At 38.8% G+C, this 17,088-nt stretch overlaps 1 protein-coding gene across 1 annotated transcript in view; it reads left to right on the top strand.

The window, feature by feature from the left end:
• Nucleotides 1-8,588, top strand: part of LOC127093824 (plasma membrane ATPase 1) — a 29,923-nt gene extending 21,335 nt beyond the window's left edge. Inside the window, exons 14-16 of the mRNA XM_051032729.1 lie at nucleotides 1,322-1,378; nucleotides 3,094-3,182; nucleotides 8,566-8,588. Coding sequence (XP_050888686.1) covers nucleotides 1,322-1,378; nucleotides 3,094-3,182; nucleotides 8,566-8,588 — 169 coding nt within the window. The remainder of the gene's footprint in view (nucleotides 1-1,321; nucleotides 1,379-3,093; nucleotides 3,183-8,565) is intronic.
• The last annotated feature ends 8,500 nt before the right edge of the window (nucleotides 8,589-17,088 follow it).

The raw sequence follows: 17,088 nt of genomic DNA, 5'->3' as shown, positions 1-17,088 counted from the left end.
CCAAGATGATGGTAGATCATGAAACCATCGACCAAAGCTTATGCTCTTTGAAGATTTTTGCAGAAAGTTCAAAAATGGAAGAAATGAGCAATTGAGAGAAATGAAATTTTTTCTGTTTAGAATGTGGCTGCTAGGGTTTTTCTCTGCAGAAGAAATGAAATATATACTGTGTTTATTGCTAAGTGTTTTGGTTAGTGAGTGGTAATTAAGGTTAGCTTGAAAATGAAGTGTTTTGGCAATTTTGATCAATTTCACTTAAGTGACAAAGGCAAGGCTTACAGCTGCGAAATTGTGCCTCTAACATGTCCAAAATGCAATTTCAGAACATTTTCAATTGGTAGGAGGTGTTGGAATTGGTTAATTTGGAAATTCACTTTTTCACCTCTCTTGAAATTAATTCATGCTAGTTCAAAAATGCCATTTTGATTTGTGAAGTTTTGGTGAATGGTGATGACATATTTGGAAAGAGGGGATCAAATGTGACTTGTAGCAAAAAACCCCATCCAATTTGGCCAAATGGTTTGAGAGATATGGCCTTTTGAAGTTCAAAAATTTTGGAGAATGATTTGATCATAACTTGCCAACCATACATGGGAATTGAGTGTTCTTGGACTTTTTGGAAATGGGAGAACAAGATCTTCAACTTTCATGTTGGGAAAAAATTCATTTGAAGCTTGTATCATGATGTAAGTTTGGGATCAAGAAGTTTCCATTTTTGGCAAATTCCAATTACAGGTCAAGTTTCTATTTTTGGGAAATTTCTTGTTTGACTTCAAATTCTTCCATGATGATGTTTGACATGATATGTGAGGCTTATAGGGACATGAATGAGACCTCTCAGACCAATTCCCATCATCAAATCACTGATTAAATGGACAGTTGACCAAGGTTGACTTCAGTTGACTTTTCTAGGGTTTTGCTTGACTGAACCATGCTCTGATGAATTCCAAACCCTAATTCCTTGAGATCTTGATTCCAAATGATGTCACAATTCATGTGAACTCTTGATGAATGATCATGGTGCCCAAATTCTTCAAGAATGGCCACCATCCACTGTTTAATGATTGATTTGGCTGTTTGACTGTAGATTGCTTCAACTGCAAGTAACATGGTTAGATGACAATATTTTTGTATTTTTGGGTTAGTAAACATATGAAAAGCAAAGATATACAAATGCAAGACATGCTTGGTGATCAAGAACCAACTCACAAGGCAACCTACCCACTAGGAGGGAAGCTAGGGCATGCAATGATCCTTGAGGCCATGATATGATATGATATGGGCCATGAGGGATCTTAGGGCCAAAATTGGGGTCGTACAGTAAGGAAACGGGAAGGCGTCTAGGGATGGGGACTAACATGTATCCTTCTTCATCACTGTAATACCCCAAAATTTACCCTTCAGTTTTTCCAAAAAAAAAAAGAAAAAAAGAAAAAATAAATAAATAATTAAAATATAACAAATTTTGGGTCTCCCTCATTCCAAGCCCACAAGTCCACGAAAATCAGCTATAAATATAAGAGTTTCAGTAGGGTTTCAGACACTTGGAAATTCCCTGAGAAATAGACTTGGAGTTCACGTGGAGTTTCAAACCTAGGAACTACTCTGCAGCAACCTTCGGGCAGCCCTGAGAAGTTCATTCCGCCTCGCGCAAACCCTAAACGTTACTTCGCCAATCCGGCCTTGCCTTCCAATTTTAACAGGTCTCTCATCAGGTATGCCTCTGTTCCTATTACTCTATGCCTCGGGTTGAATACTGAATATATGAGGTAACCTCAGGCTTGGCCCTCAGGGTTATATTTGTGTATGAATATGTGATTTATGCCTTGACTGTTTAACAGTTTCGTTTATGAGGTGAATGCCATAGGATCTGGAATCTTTAACATCGTGCAGGTACCAATGGAAAATCCAAATCCCGCAGGTGCTCGCTAGCCGCTTCGCTAGGCGAGCACGCAGCGAAGCTTCGTTAGGCTTTCGCTAGGCGAAGCAGTCGCGAATGTGACAGTATCTGCTTTATTCCGTTTTGTTCTAACCTGTTCTTTGTGTTGCCATGGCCTTGTTATCTTTTGATTTCAATCCTGTTTGCCTAACCCCTTTTGTTGAGTTTTTGTGAGGGCTCACATATTCTCGCAGGGATACCCTCCGGAGGTTTATTCCGATTTCCCGTACTGATTGGTTTTCTTTGATGGCATCAGCTTGGGAGAATCTCAGGGTCGCTTATCCTTTAATTGCTGTAACTTCGGATCTTGATCCGTGTGGTATTTTACTTCTTCCCTTTTATTTCTACTGTTTCTTAGCTGGAAGACCTCGATAGGAGGCAATGTTTGAGCCCCTTGGTGGCATTTTTTCTATTTCAAGATATATGTTTTGTGTGATGTGATTGTTTCCCCATAGGATGCGAGGCTTCGCATAGTCTCCCGTTTGCATGCCAATTTAGGTAGCACTGTTCCTCCGCCTAGGACTTCCTTTTTGCATGCGCGTTCCTACAACGCAAACAAAACCTAAAACCCAAAGCAACACGTTTACTCCTTCTACTACAGGCGAGTAAGTCTCCAAAGGTCGAGCATCCGGTAGATTGCGTAGTAACGTTGTTCACCCCGTAACATAATCCATAACCCCGTAGTTAGTCGAACTACGGCTTGCTCTGATTCTCATTCCAGATGAGATACGTAGGCATAAGACGCGATGTCTTAGCGAGCACAATTACCCCCAACCCGTAGGTCAGCCGAGCTACGAAGACTCTGATTCTCATATTCAGATGAGATACGTATGCAGTGGATGCGACATCCGCGCGAGTCATTTCTCTCAACCTTTTTAGTAAATAGCACATTAGGCAAAACCGTACCCTTTAAACAGAAACCGCATAAGTGGATCCCGTAGAGTACTACGGATGCGTAGGGGTGCTAATACCTTCCCTTCGCATAACCGACTCCCGAACCCAAGATTTGGTTGCGAGACCTTGTCTTTTTCTTTCCTATTTTCAGGTTTACTTCGAGCGTTTCCTTTCCCTCCTTTGGGATAAATAACGCACGGTGGCGACTCTCCTGTCTTTTTTCTTCGCCGGTTGTCTTTTTTCGCACTGTATTTTTTCAGGTTGCGACAATCACTGCTCGGTGAAAATAAAGATCAATTAGGTGCTGTTTCCATTGATGATCTCATTGAGAAAGCTGACGGTTTTGCTGGTAAAAAGCGCTGTCTAAGGGGGGGATTAGAAAGCGCTTTAGGCAAAAGCGCTGTCTAAGGGGGGGGGGGGCTTAGACAGCGCTTTTTGAAAAGCGCTGTCTAAGGTATACCTAAAAAAATTAAAATAGGAGGGTCTTAGAAAGCGCTTTTGGCCAAAGCGCTGTCTAAGGGGGTGGGGCTTAGACAGCGCTTTTCAAAAGCGCTGTCTAAGGTATACCTAAAAAATTTAAAATTAGAGGGTCTTATAAAGCGCTTTTGGCCAAAGCGTTGTCTAAGGGGGGGGGGGGGGGGGGGGGGGCTTAGACAACGCTTTTAAGATTTAAAAAAGCGCTGTCTAAACCTTTAGCAGCGGAGGTTTAGACAGCGCTTTAAAGCGCTGTCTAAGGCTAAAAAAAGCGTTGTCTAAGGTCTTGTTTGTTGTAGTGCAGACAGGTATAACGATCAAACAAATGCATAAATGAAAATGTCTTGCCATTGAATTTTCATCTTAGTACAAATACACATTCCAAATACTCGAAAATCGGGGTGTCATAGCGATTGAACCCGTCAATCCATTTGAGTGTCTGAAGATATAGTACACATATGTTTCTTACAATACTCTACTATTCATACTTGACACTTTACAAGCCATGTGTCCTTATCCATTAATAAGCATATAGGAAGCCAAGTCCAAGCTTCTTGAAGCGGCAAAACTTCATGCTCACATAGGTGATTCTTTTAATCTTGCACCTGCATTTGCAATTTTCCAAAAGAACCATTAAGAAGATATAATTCAACCTAGCCATCACTTGCAGGTCTGAGCACATACCTTGGGAAGATAAACACAATTGCTCCAATCTCTAACTATGATCCTTCCACATTGAATTCTGCTTCTAATGTTGTATTAGAAGGGAATTGGGTATACCATAGCTAATAGATTTAAATGGACTTTAATCCCATCCCAATTACCGACTTCTTCACTAAGTCTCTAGCTAACCCCTTCGTCAAGTGGTCAGCTAAGTTTTGTTGCGACCGAACAAACTCAATAGATATCACCCCATTCATGATTAATTCCCTAATCATACTATGTCTAACACCCAAATGTCTAGACTTTCCATTGTATATTTGACTATAAGCTTTAGCCAATGTGGCAGTACTATCACAACGGATAGAAATTGGTGATATCGGTTTAGGCCATATCGGAATCTCATATACCAAATTCCTTAGCCATTCCGCTTCTTTACCAGCAGCAGCTAATGCTACAAACTCAGATTCCATTGTGGAACCAGTTATACATGTTTGCTTCTTGGAAGCCCATGAGATGGCACCTCCCCCAAGCAAGAACACCCATCCACTTGTAGAGGATGAATCTTCAGCATTATTTATCCAACTAGCATCCGAATAACCCTCTAACACCGAAGGAAATCCCATATATGACAATCCATAATTCATTGTACCCTTCAAGTACTTGAATACCCTAGTTATCGCATGCCAATGATGTCTACTAGGATTACTAGTAAATCTGCTCAACTTTCCAACCGCATAAGCAATATCCGGTCTAGTGCTAATCATAGCATACATCAAAGAGCCTATAGCTTTTGAATATTCGAGTTGATCCACAGGTTTACCTGTATTTGGCATAAGATTTTCTCCCGGATCCATGGGAGTACTTACTGGAGAACAACTTTCATAGTTGAACTTCTTGAGTATTTTCTCAATGTAATGAGATTGTGTAATTACAATCCCCTTATTCTCCCGTTTAATCTTAATACCAAGAATTACATTCGCTTCTCCCATATCCTTCATGGAGAACTTTGATGACAAGAAATTCTTCGTTTTATCAACTTGATTTTGGTCGGTGCCAAAGATCAACATGTCATCAACATATAAACAAATGAAAACTCCTTTACCGGAAGTATCAAATTTGCTATATACACATTTGTCAACTTGGTTTAGAATGAAACCATTAGACAAAACAACCTCATCAAACTTTTGATGCCACTGCTTCGGAGCTTGTTTCAGCCCATACAACAACTTAACTAGCTTACACACTTTATGCTCATTACCAGGCATTACAAATCCTTCAGGTTGCTTCATATACACTTCTTCCTCCAAATCACCATTCAGAAATGCTGTTTTGACATCCATTTGATGAATCACTAGATTATGAATAGCCGCCAAGGCAATCAACAATCTAATAGTAGTGATACGGGCAACAGGAGCATATGTATCGAAATAATCAATCCCTTCCTTTTGTCTGAAGCCTTGGATAACTAATCTAGCTTTAAACTTGTTAATTGTACCATCGACTTTCATCTTCTTTTTGAAGATCCATTTGCAACCCAATGGTTTGCAACCTGGTGGTAAATCAGATAATACCCAAGTATTATTTTCCATGATAGAACCAATCTCTTCGTCAATTTCTTCTTTCCAAAAAGCAGAATCTCGAGATTTCACAGCTTCATCATACGTTCTTGGATCCTCCTCTATACTATAGCAATAATAGTATTGAGTGTCAATCTGATCCTTTGATCCCTCAACTAAATATAGTTGAAAATCAGATCCATAAGATCTAGATTTTCTAGCTCTTTTGCTCCTACGGGGTTCAAGTGTCTCACTTGGCACATCATTCGAATGATCATCCCTTAGAGATTCATCTGAATTAGGTATAGAGTCCTTTGGTTTAGGTATAGAAGAGAAACAATTCTCATCAAATATGGCATCTCTCAATTCTATAATTATGTTAATAGAAATCGAGTCATTAGGTTCTATAACATAAAACCTATAGGCCTTGGAGTGCTCAGCATATCCAACAAAGATGCAAGCTACACCCTTTTCACCCAAAGTTTTCCTTTTTGGGTCCGGGAGTCTAACCACGGCCCTACAACCCCAAACACGTAGAAATGTTAAGTTAGGTCGTTTCTTATACCAAAGTTCATATGGGGTAGTCTTGTTCCTTTTATTAGGAACCCTATTTAACAAATAGCAAGCCGTTAACATAGCTTCTCCCCAAAACCCTTTCACTCAAACCAGAGTAAGATAACATGGCATTCACCATTTCCTTAAGCACTCTATTTTTCCTTTCAGCCACACCATTTTGTTGAGGTGTATAAGGTGCCGTAGTCTCATGAATGATTCCTACGGATTGGAAAAATACAGGATCATAATATTCACCACCTCTATCTGTACGTAATGTTTTAATCAACACATTCTGTTGCACTTCAATTTCAGTTTTATAAATTTTGAATTTATCTAAGGATTCGTCCTTAGCGTGCAGCAAATAAACATAGCAGAATCTAGATGCATCATCTATGAAAGTGACAAAATATTTTTTATGTCCTAATGATGGAGTAGCATGCAAATCACATAAATCACTATGTATCAACTCAAGAATGACAGATTTCCTTGTTATATTTTAAAAGGTTGCCTAGTGATCTTTGTTAACATGCAAGTTTTACAATTTTCTACATTTTTATCTAAAACAGGAATTAAATCATCTTTAGACATTTCATGCATTCTTTTATAATGTACGTGTCCTAAACAAGCATGCCATAACGATGAATTGATAACATTCGAAGAGGACATAAATACAGAACCAGAATCATTAGGAACTCCATTCAAATTCATCATAAACATACCATTATTATAATATCCAAATCCTACAACACCAGACTTCGATAAAACATATTTATCGGATTCACACACTTGCTTGTATCCAAGCTTATTTAATACAGGACCAGAAATTAAATTCTTACGTAGTTTAGGAACATACAAAACATTAAACAAAGTAATAGTCTTTCCAGAACTGAATTCTAGCACCACGTTTCCTTTGCCTTCAACGGGAGCGAAGTGATCATCTCCCATGTAGAGGACAGAACCATCTTCCACTGGAACAAGAGTCTTGAACCAGAAACGATCCTTGCAAACATGTGTTGTAGCGCCAGAATCAATCCACCACGCGATAACATCATCCTGCACATAGAATGCTTCAGAATTTAGTGAAATCGAATGTTTAATCAAACTATTCAAATCACGAATTGATTTCTGACCTTGGTTTTCGGATTGGTCCTTAGACCCCTTTCCTGAACCACTTGCATTCGTGTTATCATGCTTTTTGCCGGAACGGCAATCCTTCTTGAAGTGGCCCGTTTTGCCACACTTCCAGCATTCTAGTTTCGGTTTCTTGTTAGCACCGAAACTGCCCTTATTGTTCTTGAAAGCACGCTTCTTTCCTTTGTTTTTGTTGTTACCGTTCTTACCACCCTCTTCGACCATATTAACCGAGGGTCCAGCAATTTCTTTGCCTTTTCCTTTGTCATCCTCCTGCGCTCTTAGAGATTCTTCTATGCGCAAGTGACTTCCAAGTTGTCAACATTTTGATCTGCGTCTCAGATTTTCAACCGTGTCTTCCTCCAGAAGTTCTGGAATCGGTGTAAACAGGACGTGCACCACCTTCAACGTTGTCAACATGAAATGCATCTTCTTTTGCCAACGCCTGAAGTCTTGTCCTTGAAACTTGTCAAATTTTCCGAAGTTTATAGTCATCTCCTTGACGGTGCTTCCTCCAGCCATGATTATCAGAAAGTACTTTGTTCGTTTGTTAGAGAATCGGGTATGATAATCCTGGATAACTTCGAAGAATCGTGTTCGTACACTTTCCGAACAAAGTATTTTGACCCAATTCTTGCCTGGGTTCACGAAATCTTTGTGGGGATAATTCTTGAAGAACAATTTGTTTCTGGCAAAGAGAAATGTTCAGGAATGTAGAGAGAAAGTTTGGTTTTGTTATCACTTTTAAACTGAGGCCAAATGACTCCTTATATAGGAGATCAATAACAGAAATCGAAAAGACGCAACTGTTCAGAAACGATTACGTCGGTTGGGAAAGGGTTCAACTGTTCAAAAGAAAATTTCGAACGAGGCGCTGCCCCGCACCCTGCCAGGGGCTTCACCCCTTGGAACCCCGTTTCAATTATTCGCATTCAATTATACGTTGGCTCGACGAGCGTGCACTCCGCACTACCCCTAACTTGTTTCCAAGCTTTAACGCATAATTGCATCGGCCTATAGTAAATCACATTACTACTAAAATACATTGATGATACTAAAATCACCAACAAAACTTTGTTGAATACTAAGGCTATGTAAGAAAATCCTGCAAGTTGGTATTGAGAAGGAATTATTAGAAGTATTACCAGACCTTGTCGAACCTTTTTTCTCATCAAGGGACAATTGGTTTTGAGGTGTTTTGTTATCTCATGGTGTCATATCTCAATTTTATCCGGATATTTTAAAAACTTTCATATATTTAAATTTTTTATTGTTTGGCATCATCTGCATAGTGTCATACCCCAATTTTGTCCGGGCATGTTAAATTTTCATAATTTCGATTTCATTTTTCAGTTTACATCATATGCATAGCGTGACATGCATTTCATCATGAATAACACCTGAAATGTCAGTCAGAATGACTTTATTTGAGAATACAGAAAAATCGGTTGAATCGTCAAAATTTGAGGAAATACTGTATTTTTAATAAGTATGTTTTGTCTTGACAATTTTAGTGTGACCAGTTCTTTTTTTGTACTCGATTTCTATTTTTTAATTGGTCAAATATTCAAATTTTAGTTAGTTTTAAGTATTAGCTATTTAATTAAATTTTGGTTAGTTTTTTTTATATTATTGATTTAATTAAATATTAGTTGATTTTTAAATTTTAGTTTATTCAATTAAATATTAATTAGATTTTCTAAAATATTAGTTAATTTTTTTTATATATATTAGTTAGATTTTTTTTAATATTAGTTAGTTAATTAAAATAGGTAGAATTTATTTTAATCAAATGTCAATTAGTTTTTTTTATTATTAATGTTTTTATGAGATTGTTAAAATAAATGAATAAATGTTTTAGCCTTGGATTCTCTTTTGGTTTGCCAGCTGTTATCTCACAAATATCTCACACTCCCTCAAAAATCTCTCTTCCCATTATCTCTCTGAAAAAAGAAAACAAAATTGAAAAAATCTTTCTTCTTATCCTCTTACACGCGTCACTCTCTGGCCACTCGTTTTCTCCACTCACATTCCTCATAACGAACCTCCACCCGCTCTCATTCTCATCGCTACAACTCTGTCCTTCATTCTCTCACACACAAGTCTCTCATTACCTCACTCTCATCATAACAACTCACTCCATCTCACTCATCACTCAAAAACCTTCTTCCACACATCTCTCACACTCCCAAAACCCTCACCGTGTGCCGCCACTACCTTCAACATCACCCTAACCTAAATCGCTCAATCCGTCTTCATCGCGACCCATTCACCTTCAACCCATTCCGGTTTCAACATCATCAATGCCATGCAAAACCACCGGTGAAACCCCAAATCCGTCACCGCACCACACTCCTCCGCTCACCCTCACGAAACCCAACCCTCAAATTTCCCATTTCTTTTCCTTTCGCAAACTCCAGGTACTCTTGCTCGAAATCACTAAGTTGACGTTTGCTCTGCAAACGTTGATTTAACGTTTCCAAAATTTATATAATTCTATTTGTGGATGCTGTTGATGCATGTGTTTCTGTTTGTTGGGATGTTGAATCCATCATCCTTTGAGTAGCAAGATCGTCACGGCTGCCGACGACGTTGTTTCAAGGATGTATCACAAACTTGCTGAAATTCTGGACACTACGAACAGGTCAAGCTGCTGTTGAGTACAGATCGAGGTTGAGTTGCTAGACGGGAACGCCGAGTCGGTTACGACATGTTGTTGCTGTAGCTTTGATTTCCTGCACAGGTTATGGTTCGTTTTTAGCAATATAAAGTAGTGATTTATTACTGGTGCGGTCACCACCAACAAAGCATCCCAGATAGCCAACACCGACGATATTACGGTAACGGTGTGCATTACATTCTCCGCAAAGCTGTATTATTTGTTGTAAATTATTTGAATCCTGATTGTTTACCGTCATGTACATTGATCTTGTTTGAGCACTGTGATATGATCGTTATATTTTGGTTCAAGAACCTTGTTGTTGCGGAGTTTTCATTCGTGGCTTTCGCGCCTCAGGGTCCAGGTTGTAACCTTGTTTCCATCCTCATTTTAAAGTCTTTCAATGTGCTTACTATGTTCTTTTTACTGAACTGTTGATTAGAAACATGAATTTGTTTTGTTGATTATACTCCCTGGATGTGATTAATGGACTATGGGTTTGTTTACGTTTTGGTTTCTTTTGAATGAGAACTGATTGTCATATTCCGGATTTGGATATCATCACAGCATGTGGAGTTCTTTTTCTTCTCCTTTTTTTAAGATAGACTTGCATTTTGCGTACTGCAGTATGGAGGGATGGGTGAGAACTGTAATGTGGTGTTGTGTCTTGGTCTTTGTGATACCAATTATCAGCAGTAGTGCATAAGGTCCATAAAATGTTACACAAAAATTCACAAATACTACAAGAGCGTTTCGAGTATAGATAGGAGATGATGACATGAGATCTATAATATGCAGATTCGGATTCGGCAATTTCATGCCGACATACCACCAAATTCTCAATACACTATCAGAATATTTCACCGATTTTTTTCTCTTTGAACTTAATTAATCGATTAAAATCTTTAATTAGTTTAATTTCTATTAATCAATTTTAATTAACTTAATTATTTAATTTAATTAAATAATTTTGATAATTAATTTTAATTAATTTAATTAATTAATTTAATTAATTTTTTAATAAATTAATTTTGTTTCTAAAAAAAAAGAAATTGATTAACTACTTCTGATCACAAATTTCACATCATTTCAAACAAAATTATTTCATAAACCATTCCAAATCATCTTTTCATAAATCATTTTAAATTTCAATTTTATTTCAATTCAAAACACACAAACCAATTTCAAAAAGCACAAATCACAATTCTCGATTTAAAGTCGAGCCCTCTTTCAAAACACCCTTGTAAGTCGATTGCTTTTAAAGCATCACCATCGACCTCACATAGCTTACTCTTGGGCTTCCTTACAATGAAACCTACTTGGTTATTGATTAATCGAGTAGATGAAATAATACACTAAATAAACTCTTTTCCTTCATAAACACAAATTCAAATCATTTTGCCAATCAACTCGATTTCTAAAGTTTTTTCTCTTTCAAACATAAACATTGGGATGAAAAGGAGAATAGTAAGCTTCCGCTTCACTATCTCTCGACTATTCGAATAATTGGCGTACGCCATATTGCTCGGATTTTCGTCATTCAAATAAAACCCTTTCAATCAATACACTCCTCAAAACCTTTTAATAATTAATCTTTGAATGAAAAGGAGAATAGTGAGCATCCGCTTCATTATCTCTCGATTATACGAATAATTGGCGTACGCCATATTGCTCGGATTTTCGTCATTCAAATAAAACCCTAATAATCATACACCTTCAAATCACATCTTCTAAATCAACTACAAACCCTAAATCCTTTTAATTTCACATTTCAGATGAAAAGAGGATAGGAGGCGTACGCCTCACTATCTTTCGATTATTCGAATAATTGGCGTACGCCACATTGCTCGAATCTTCGTCATCAATTCAAAACCACAATCGAATAAACTCAAATCATCTTTCGATCAAAACCTACCAATTCAAATACAAATTATTTTCACAAATCCTATACAACATCTAAACATATTTTTTACAATTTAAACCTCGGATGATAAAAGATGAGAGGCGTACGCCTCGCCATCTCTCGATTATTTGAATAATTGGCGTACGCCATATTGCACAAATTATCGACTTCCGACTAAAACACGTTAAATAAACTTGGATAAAGGAATAAGTGGCGTACGCCTCATTATCCTTTGAATAAGCAAGTAGGAGGCGTACACCTCACTACCGTGCATATTCAACATCCATAAACAAACTTTCAAAATAATCTGAATGAAAAAGGAATAGAAGGCGAACGCCTTATTACTCCTCGAAAGAATTGGACGATTGGTGAACACCACATTGCTCAATCTTTCGTCGTTCTCCAAAAAACATTTCAAAAACAAATCAAACCTAACTTCTCGCCCCCGAGCGATCGAAACCAATCAAACATCAAACACATCAATTCAACTTGTCACCCTCGCGTGGCCAAAACCCTTTTAAAAAAGAACACTGTCAATCCTTTCTAATGCGCACAACAAACCAGTGCATAAGCCTCCGCCGAGAGTAGACAAGCCAGCGTTTAGCCGTTAGAACGCCGACCTACACAGTCGTTCGAACAAAACACACCAAAATCGTAGTTCCCCGAACTACAAATGCTCTGATTTCCTTATTGCACTATAAGGATACGTAGGCAGGAGATTGCTGTATCTTCGCGAGCACACTAATAAAAAACCTCCCTTTTTTCCATTCTGAGGTCTTCATCCATCTCTATCCAATATCTAATTACCCGAAGAAAAGCAAATAACATGTAATTAACATTCAAATAGCAAATTGGACTAAAAGGTTCCCGTTGAGTACAACGGACGTGAGGGGTGCTAATACCTTCCCCTTACGTAATTGACTCCCGAACCCGAATATGGTTGCGACGACCATTATTCTATTTTTTAAAAAGGTTTTATCGATATTTTCCTATTCCTTCATTGGGATAAATAAAGTTCGGTGGCGACTCTGTTCGAACATAATTTTTCCGCGACCATCGCGAGGAATCGCATTTTTCGAGGTGCGACAGATGGCGACTCCACTGGGGACTATAGCTCCATGCTAGAGAGAGTCAGGCCTAATTTAGTTCAAATTTCTATGAATGTTAAAATATTGTTTTCTTCCTTTTTACTTCTTTATATCTTGTTGCATTATTTATGCTATGTGATTTATTCTGCTATTATGTTGGGTGATCTATGGTTTCTGACACATGTTGTGAGATAAGCTCCGTACCCGAGCTTTGAGAAGAACTTAGAACCCGGAGTTGTGTAGTATTGAACCGAGGGGTGTACACCTCATTGGGACAATACGAGAACTCCACCTAGAGTAGATCTGTTCAGAATTTCCATCATAATATGGCTAGCCCATTATTGCGAGGAAACGTTGAACATGATCCATGACTCTGGGAACCTCATCTTAAAATGAAGTCCGTCTTCATGATTGGCGATCGTGTAGTATTGAACCGAAGGGTCTACACCCTGTTCGAACAATACGAGGATCCCACTTAGAATAGACCGATTCAGAATTTCCATTCCGATGTGGCTAGCCCATTATTGCGATGGAAGACTGAACTTGGTCCATGACTCTAAGGTTCTTATCCTGAAAACAAATAACCTTAGGAGCCATCCTTTGTGTGTGGGGTAGAGAACATAGAACCTCCTTATAGGGTGTAGCATATGATACTCGTGTTATCCTGGATCCTAACTATACCTAAATTACATTTCCTTTGCATACCTAAATACAAAATTTCATGCATTCTCATCTCATCAGCATAAATTGCATATCATTTTCATAAACAAAAAAACTCATCTCATCCTTTGTCCATAACCCGCAGTTGAATTCCCGACATTCGTATCAGACTTGAAGTGGCTCTGAAAAGATTATGGATCTGTTGGAGCAAAACCACATTGCATTGAGAGGAGATGTGGACTCAATGAAAAACCAGATAGACCAACTTGTAGAGGCTATGATAGCTTTAGCAAATAAGGAGGACAACATTCAACAAACTGCAGTTATCGAAAATGTTATTCTAGCTCCAGTAAATAGTCCTACCCAACCTCAGCTTGCGAGAACCCCGGTTGATAACTCTGTTGTACAAGAACGTCATATCATTCGAGATTCCTCTTGCCATGATGATGTTGAATATCATAGCTTTGCATTCTCAGTGCCGGATTCCAATGGGACAAGCCTGGTGGTTAATATTGAACAGCCACAAGATGATGAGATTGCTGAAAGATGCCATGTGCTAGAGAAAAAACTCAAGGCCATAGAAGGACAAGATACTGTTGAACAGAGTGCCTTAGACATGTGTTTGGTACCTGGCCTAGTTATACCCCCAAAATTTAAAGTACCAGAATTTGAGAAGTACAAAGGGGATAGCTGTCCAAAGCACCATTTGGTGATGTTTTGTCGAAAAATGATCTCTCATGCCCACGATGATAAGCTAATGATTCACTGTTTTCAGGACAGTTTGACTAGGGCATCATTGAGTTGGTATATGAAGTTAGAAAGGAACCATGTTCAGTCATGGATAGACCTAGCTAATGCCTTTTTGAAGCAGTACAAATACAATTTGGACATGGCTCCCGATCGCATGCAGTTGAGAACCTTGTCTCAGGAAAGCAACGAATCCTTCAGAGGGTATGCCCAAAGATGGAAAGAGTTTGCAGCTCGTGTTGAACCACCACTCTTAGACAAAGAAGTGATGGAATTATTCAGGGATACCTTGCAAAGTCCTTACTTCGAAAGGATGATCAGCAGTGCAACATCAGACTTCGCTCACTTGGTGTCAATTGGAGAACGCATCGAGAATGGCCTCAAAAGTGGAAAAATCCAATGCGCCTCAAATAGCCAGAGCATGGAGAGTGAATCTATTCCTAGTTCCCAAAAGGAAGAAGAAGCTGAAATTAACGCAGTCTGGGAAGCTCCACAAGCTTCACACCAGACACCATTCTCTCCACATGGTCAGTATCCTACAAGTCAAGGACCTCCTCAATATCAACGATGGATTCCACCTCAACAGCCATACAAACGACATAACACTTCACATCAGCAGCGCCAACATGCTCAACAGAGGCCAAGGAAGCCAGAGAGACATATTGATCCACTTCCAATGCCATACAGTCAAGTACTTCCATATTTGATTAAGAGGGGATTGATAGTGCCAAAGGAGCTAAAACCAGTAAGTCCTCCATATCCACCAGGCTATGACGCCAACGCCCGGTGTGACTTCCATGCTGGGGCACAGGGGCATTCAAACTGAAGGCTGCAAAGTGCTTAAGAGTAAAGTACAAACCCTGCTTGATTCCAAGATGTTCTCATTTGCGCCTCGAAGCTTGCAAATCAGTAATACTGCTTCGCCTAGTTGTGCGGGTCCATCAGTCCAAACGGTGGAGGAGATTTCCGAGAATAGGTCTGAAGATGATTATCATACTAGTCTCGATGAGGAGAAATACCATTACTCTGAAGAAGGCTAGCCCAGCAGTGAGCCAGGCACGAGAGAGATTCCTCTGCACTGGCAACCATTTGGCTACTCCTCGCATTTCATTTGTATTTTTCTTTGCATGTTAAGTACTTATCTGCTTCCAAGTATTGTTGATTTCCTTTAATGGTAATATTAATGAAATGATTATGCATGTTTTGAACGAATCCTTTCGTATTCACTCATTTTTTCCATTGATATAAAAAAAATATTTCTCCCATTCACTTATCAAACTGTTGTTTTAGCAAAGATTGAAGGGAGGATGACGAAAACACAATACTCATAATTGTTGATTGTATGCTTTCGGATAAAACCTTACTAATGATTTACAGGCATTGTTTCAAATCCCCAAACACTGGAGAGATAAGGAGTTAATCCCTAGTCAACCACTTCGAACCTAGAAGTAGGAGTTTCTTTCGGATTTACAAACCCTTACATTTAACCTGGGGCAAGGTAGTGCTTAGTTAATTTGACTACGCATTCAAATTACAAGATGAGACATCCCGTATGAGGATCAACCACATGCCATTCTTCGCACACATCCTGAACTGTCGAGGGAACCTTGAAAAATACCAAAGTTATGTCGGTTGTTCTTCAATGACCAATGACTTGGCAGTCATAATCTTCCACAAAAAAATCAAAGAAAGAGCCCGCTAAGTCGAACACCCAAAAAGGAGACTTAGGCAAAAATAGGGGCAATCCCGGTGGACCAAAGCTTAAAAAAGTTGTCCAGGCAAAAGTTAGGGATCGAAACAAAGATCAAAAGAGGTCACGAAAACCCTCAACAAAACAAAACAAGATTCGGTGACCACCATATCAAGAATCAATGGGGCATGGACATCTATGAAGAGCAAAATGAGGTGACTGCCATTTCAAGCGAATCTTGGATCCTCATCTTTACACCATTGAACTCTGTTAAAAGTCAAATGTGTGTGTTGAGTTAACTGGACATAGGATTGGAGATCATCATGAAGAAGGGGTGGGTTAAAACAAAATTTGAGCCTTATATCCTTTTGTTCAAAAACCGTGAACCAGGCCACGTTATAACCCTCAAAAGACCTAATTGAAGTAGGGTTTATTCTGAAAGCATACTACAGCAAGGTTGCGTAAACTGACTCCTAAATATTTGCTAAATCACCTGTATTGGCATCATGTTCTCACTGTATCTTTCACACACTAGCTAAATTAGCAATGCGTTTGAACTAATGGTTCATTCGTCACACACTATCACATCACTTCAATAAATGATTTTTCAAACCTGCATGAACGTCGCATTAAAATTACCATTGATTAAATAAACAATTTTAACTGCAAGTAATGTACTTAACATCAAGGAAACTTCAAAGAAGCAATCGGAGAAGAACTTGATCATTCGTCGGTGCTGACCTGAACCAAGACTGCTTCCTAACCCTATGGATTAGGGGCATGGTATATAATGACTATAAATTGGTCAGTTGAAAGACAAATCTCCAAGCATCAGTTGATCAAGGAGGCAAATCTTTTCAAAATATCCAGTCAATCTGGGGCACGCCTTTCAAAATCTCAATCAGGGGCAAAACACTACAAGACTCATACACTGGGGCAAAATTTGGTTCAGTCCATGGTATAATCATTCCCAGAGTTTCCTTTCAAAGGCGAATTCCTTCAAAGACCCTACAGGCTGGGGAAGACAAGGTCGCAAAGAGCCTTAGGGCAGAGCAAAAGCACAATCATCATGCATTGATTACGTCGCTACGCTCACAAAATTATTTGTAAACCATCAAGGCATATCAGG

The sequence above is a fragment of the Lathyrus oleraceus genome, chromosome 1 (genome assembly GCF_024323335.1).
Source record: "Lathyrus oleraceus cultivar Zhongwan6 chromosome 1, CAAS_Psat_ZW6_1.0, whole genome shotgun sequence".
In the NCBI taxonomy this organism is placed as follows: Eukaryota; Viridiplantae; Streptophyta; class Magnoliopsida; order Fabales; family Fabaceae; genus Lathyrus; species Lathyrus oleraceus.
The sequence above is the reverse complement of the archived record's forward strand: the minus strand, read 5'-3'. Positions and strand labels throughout refer to the sequence as shown.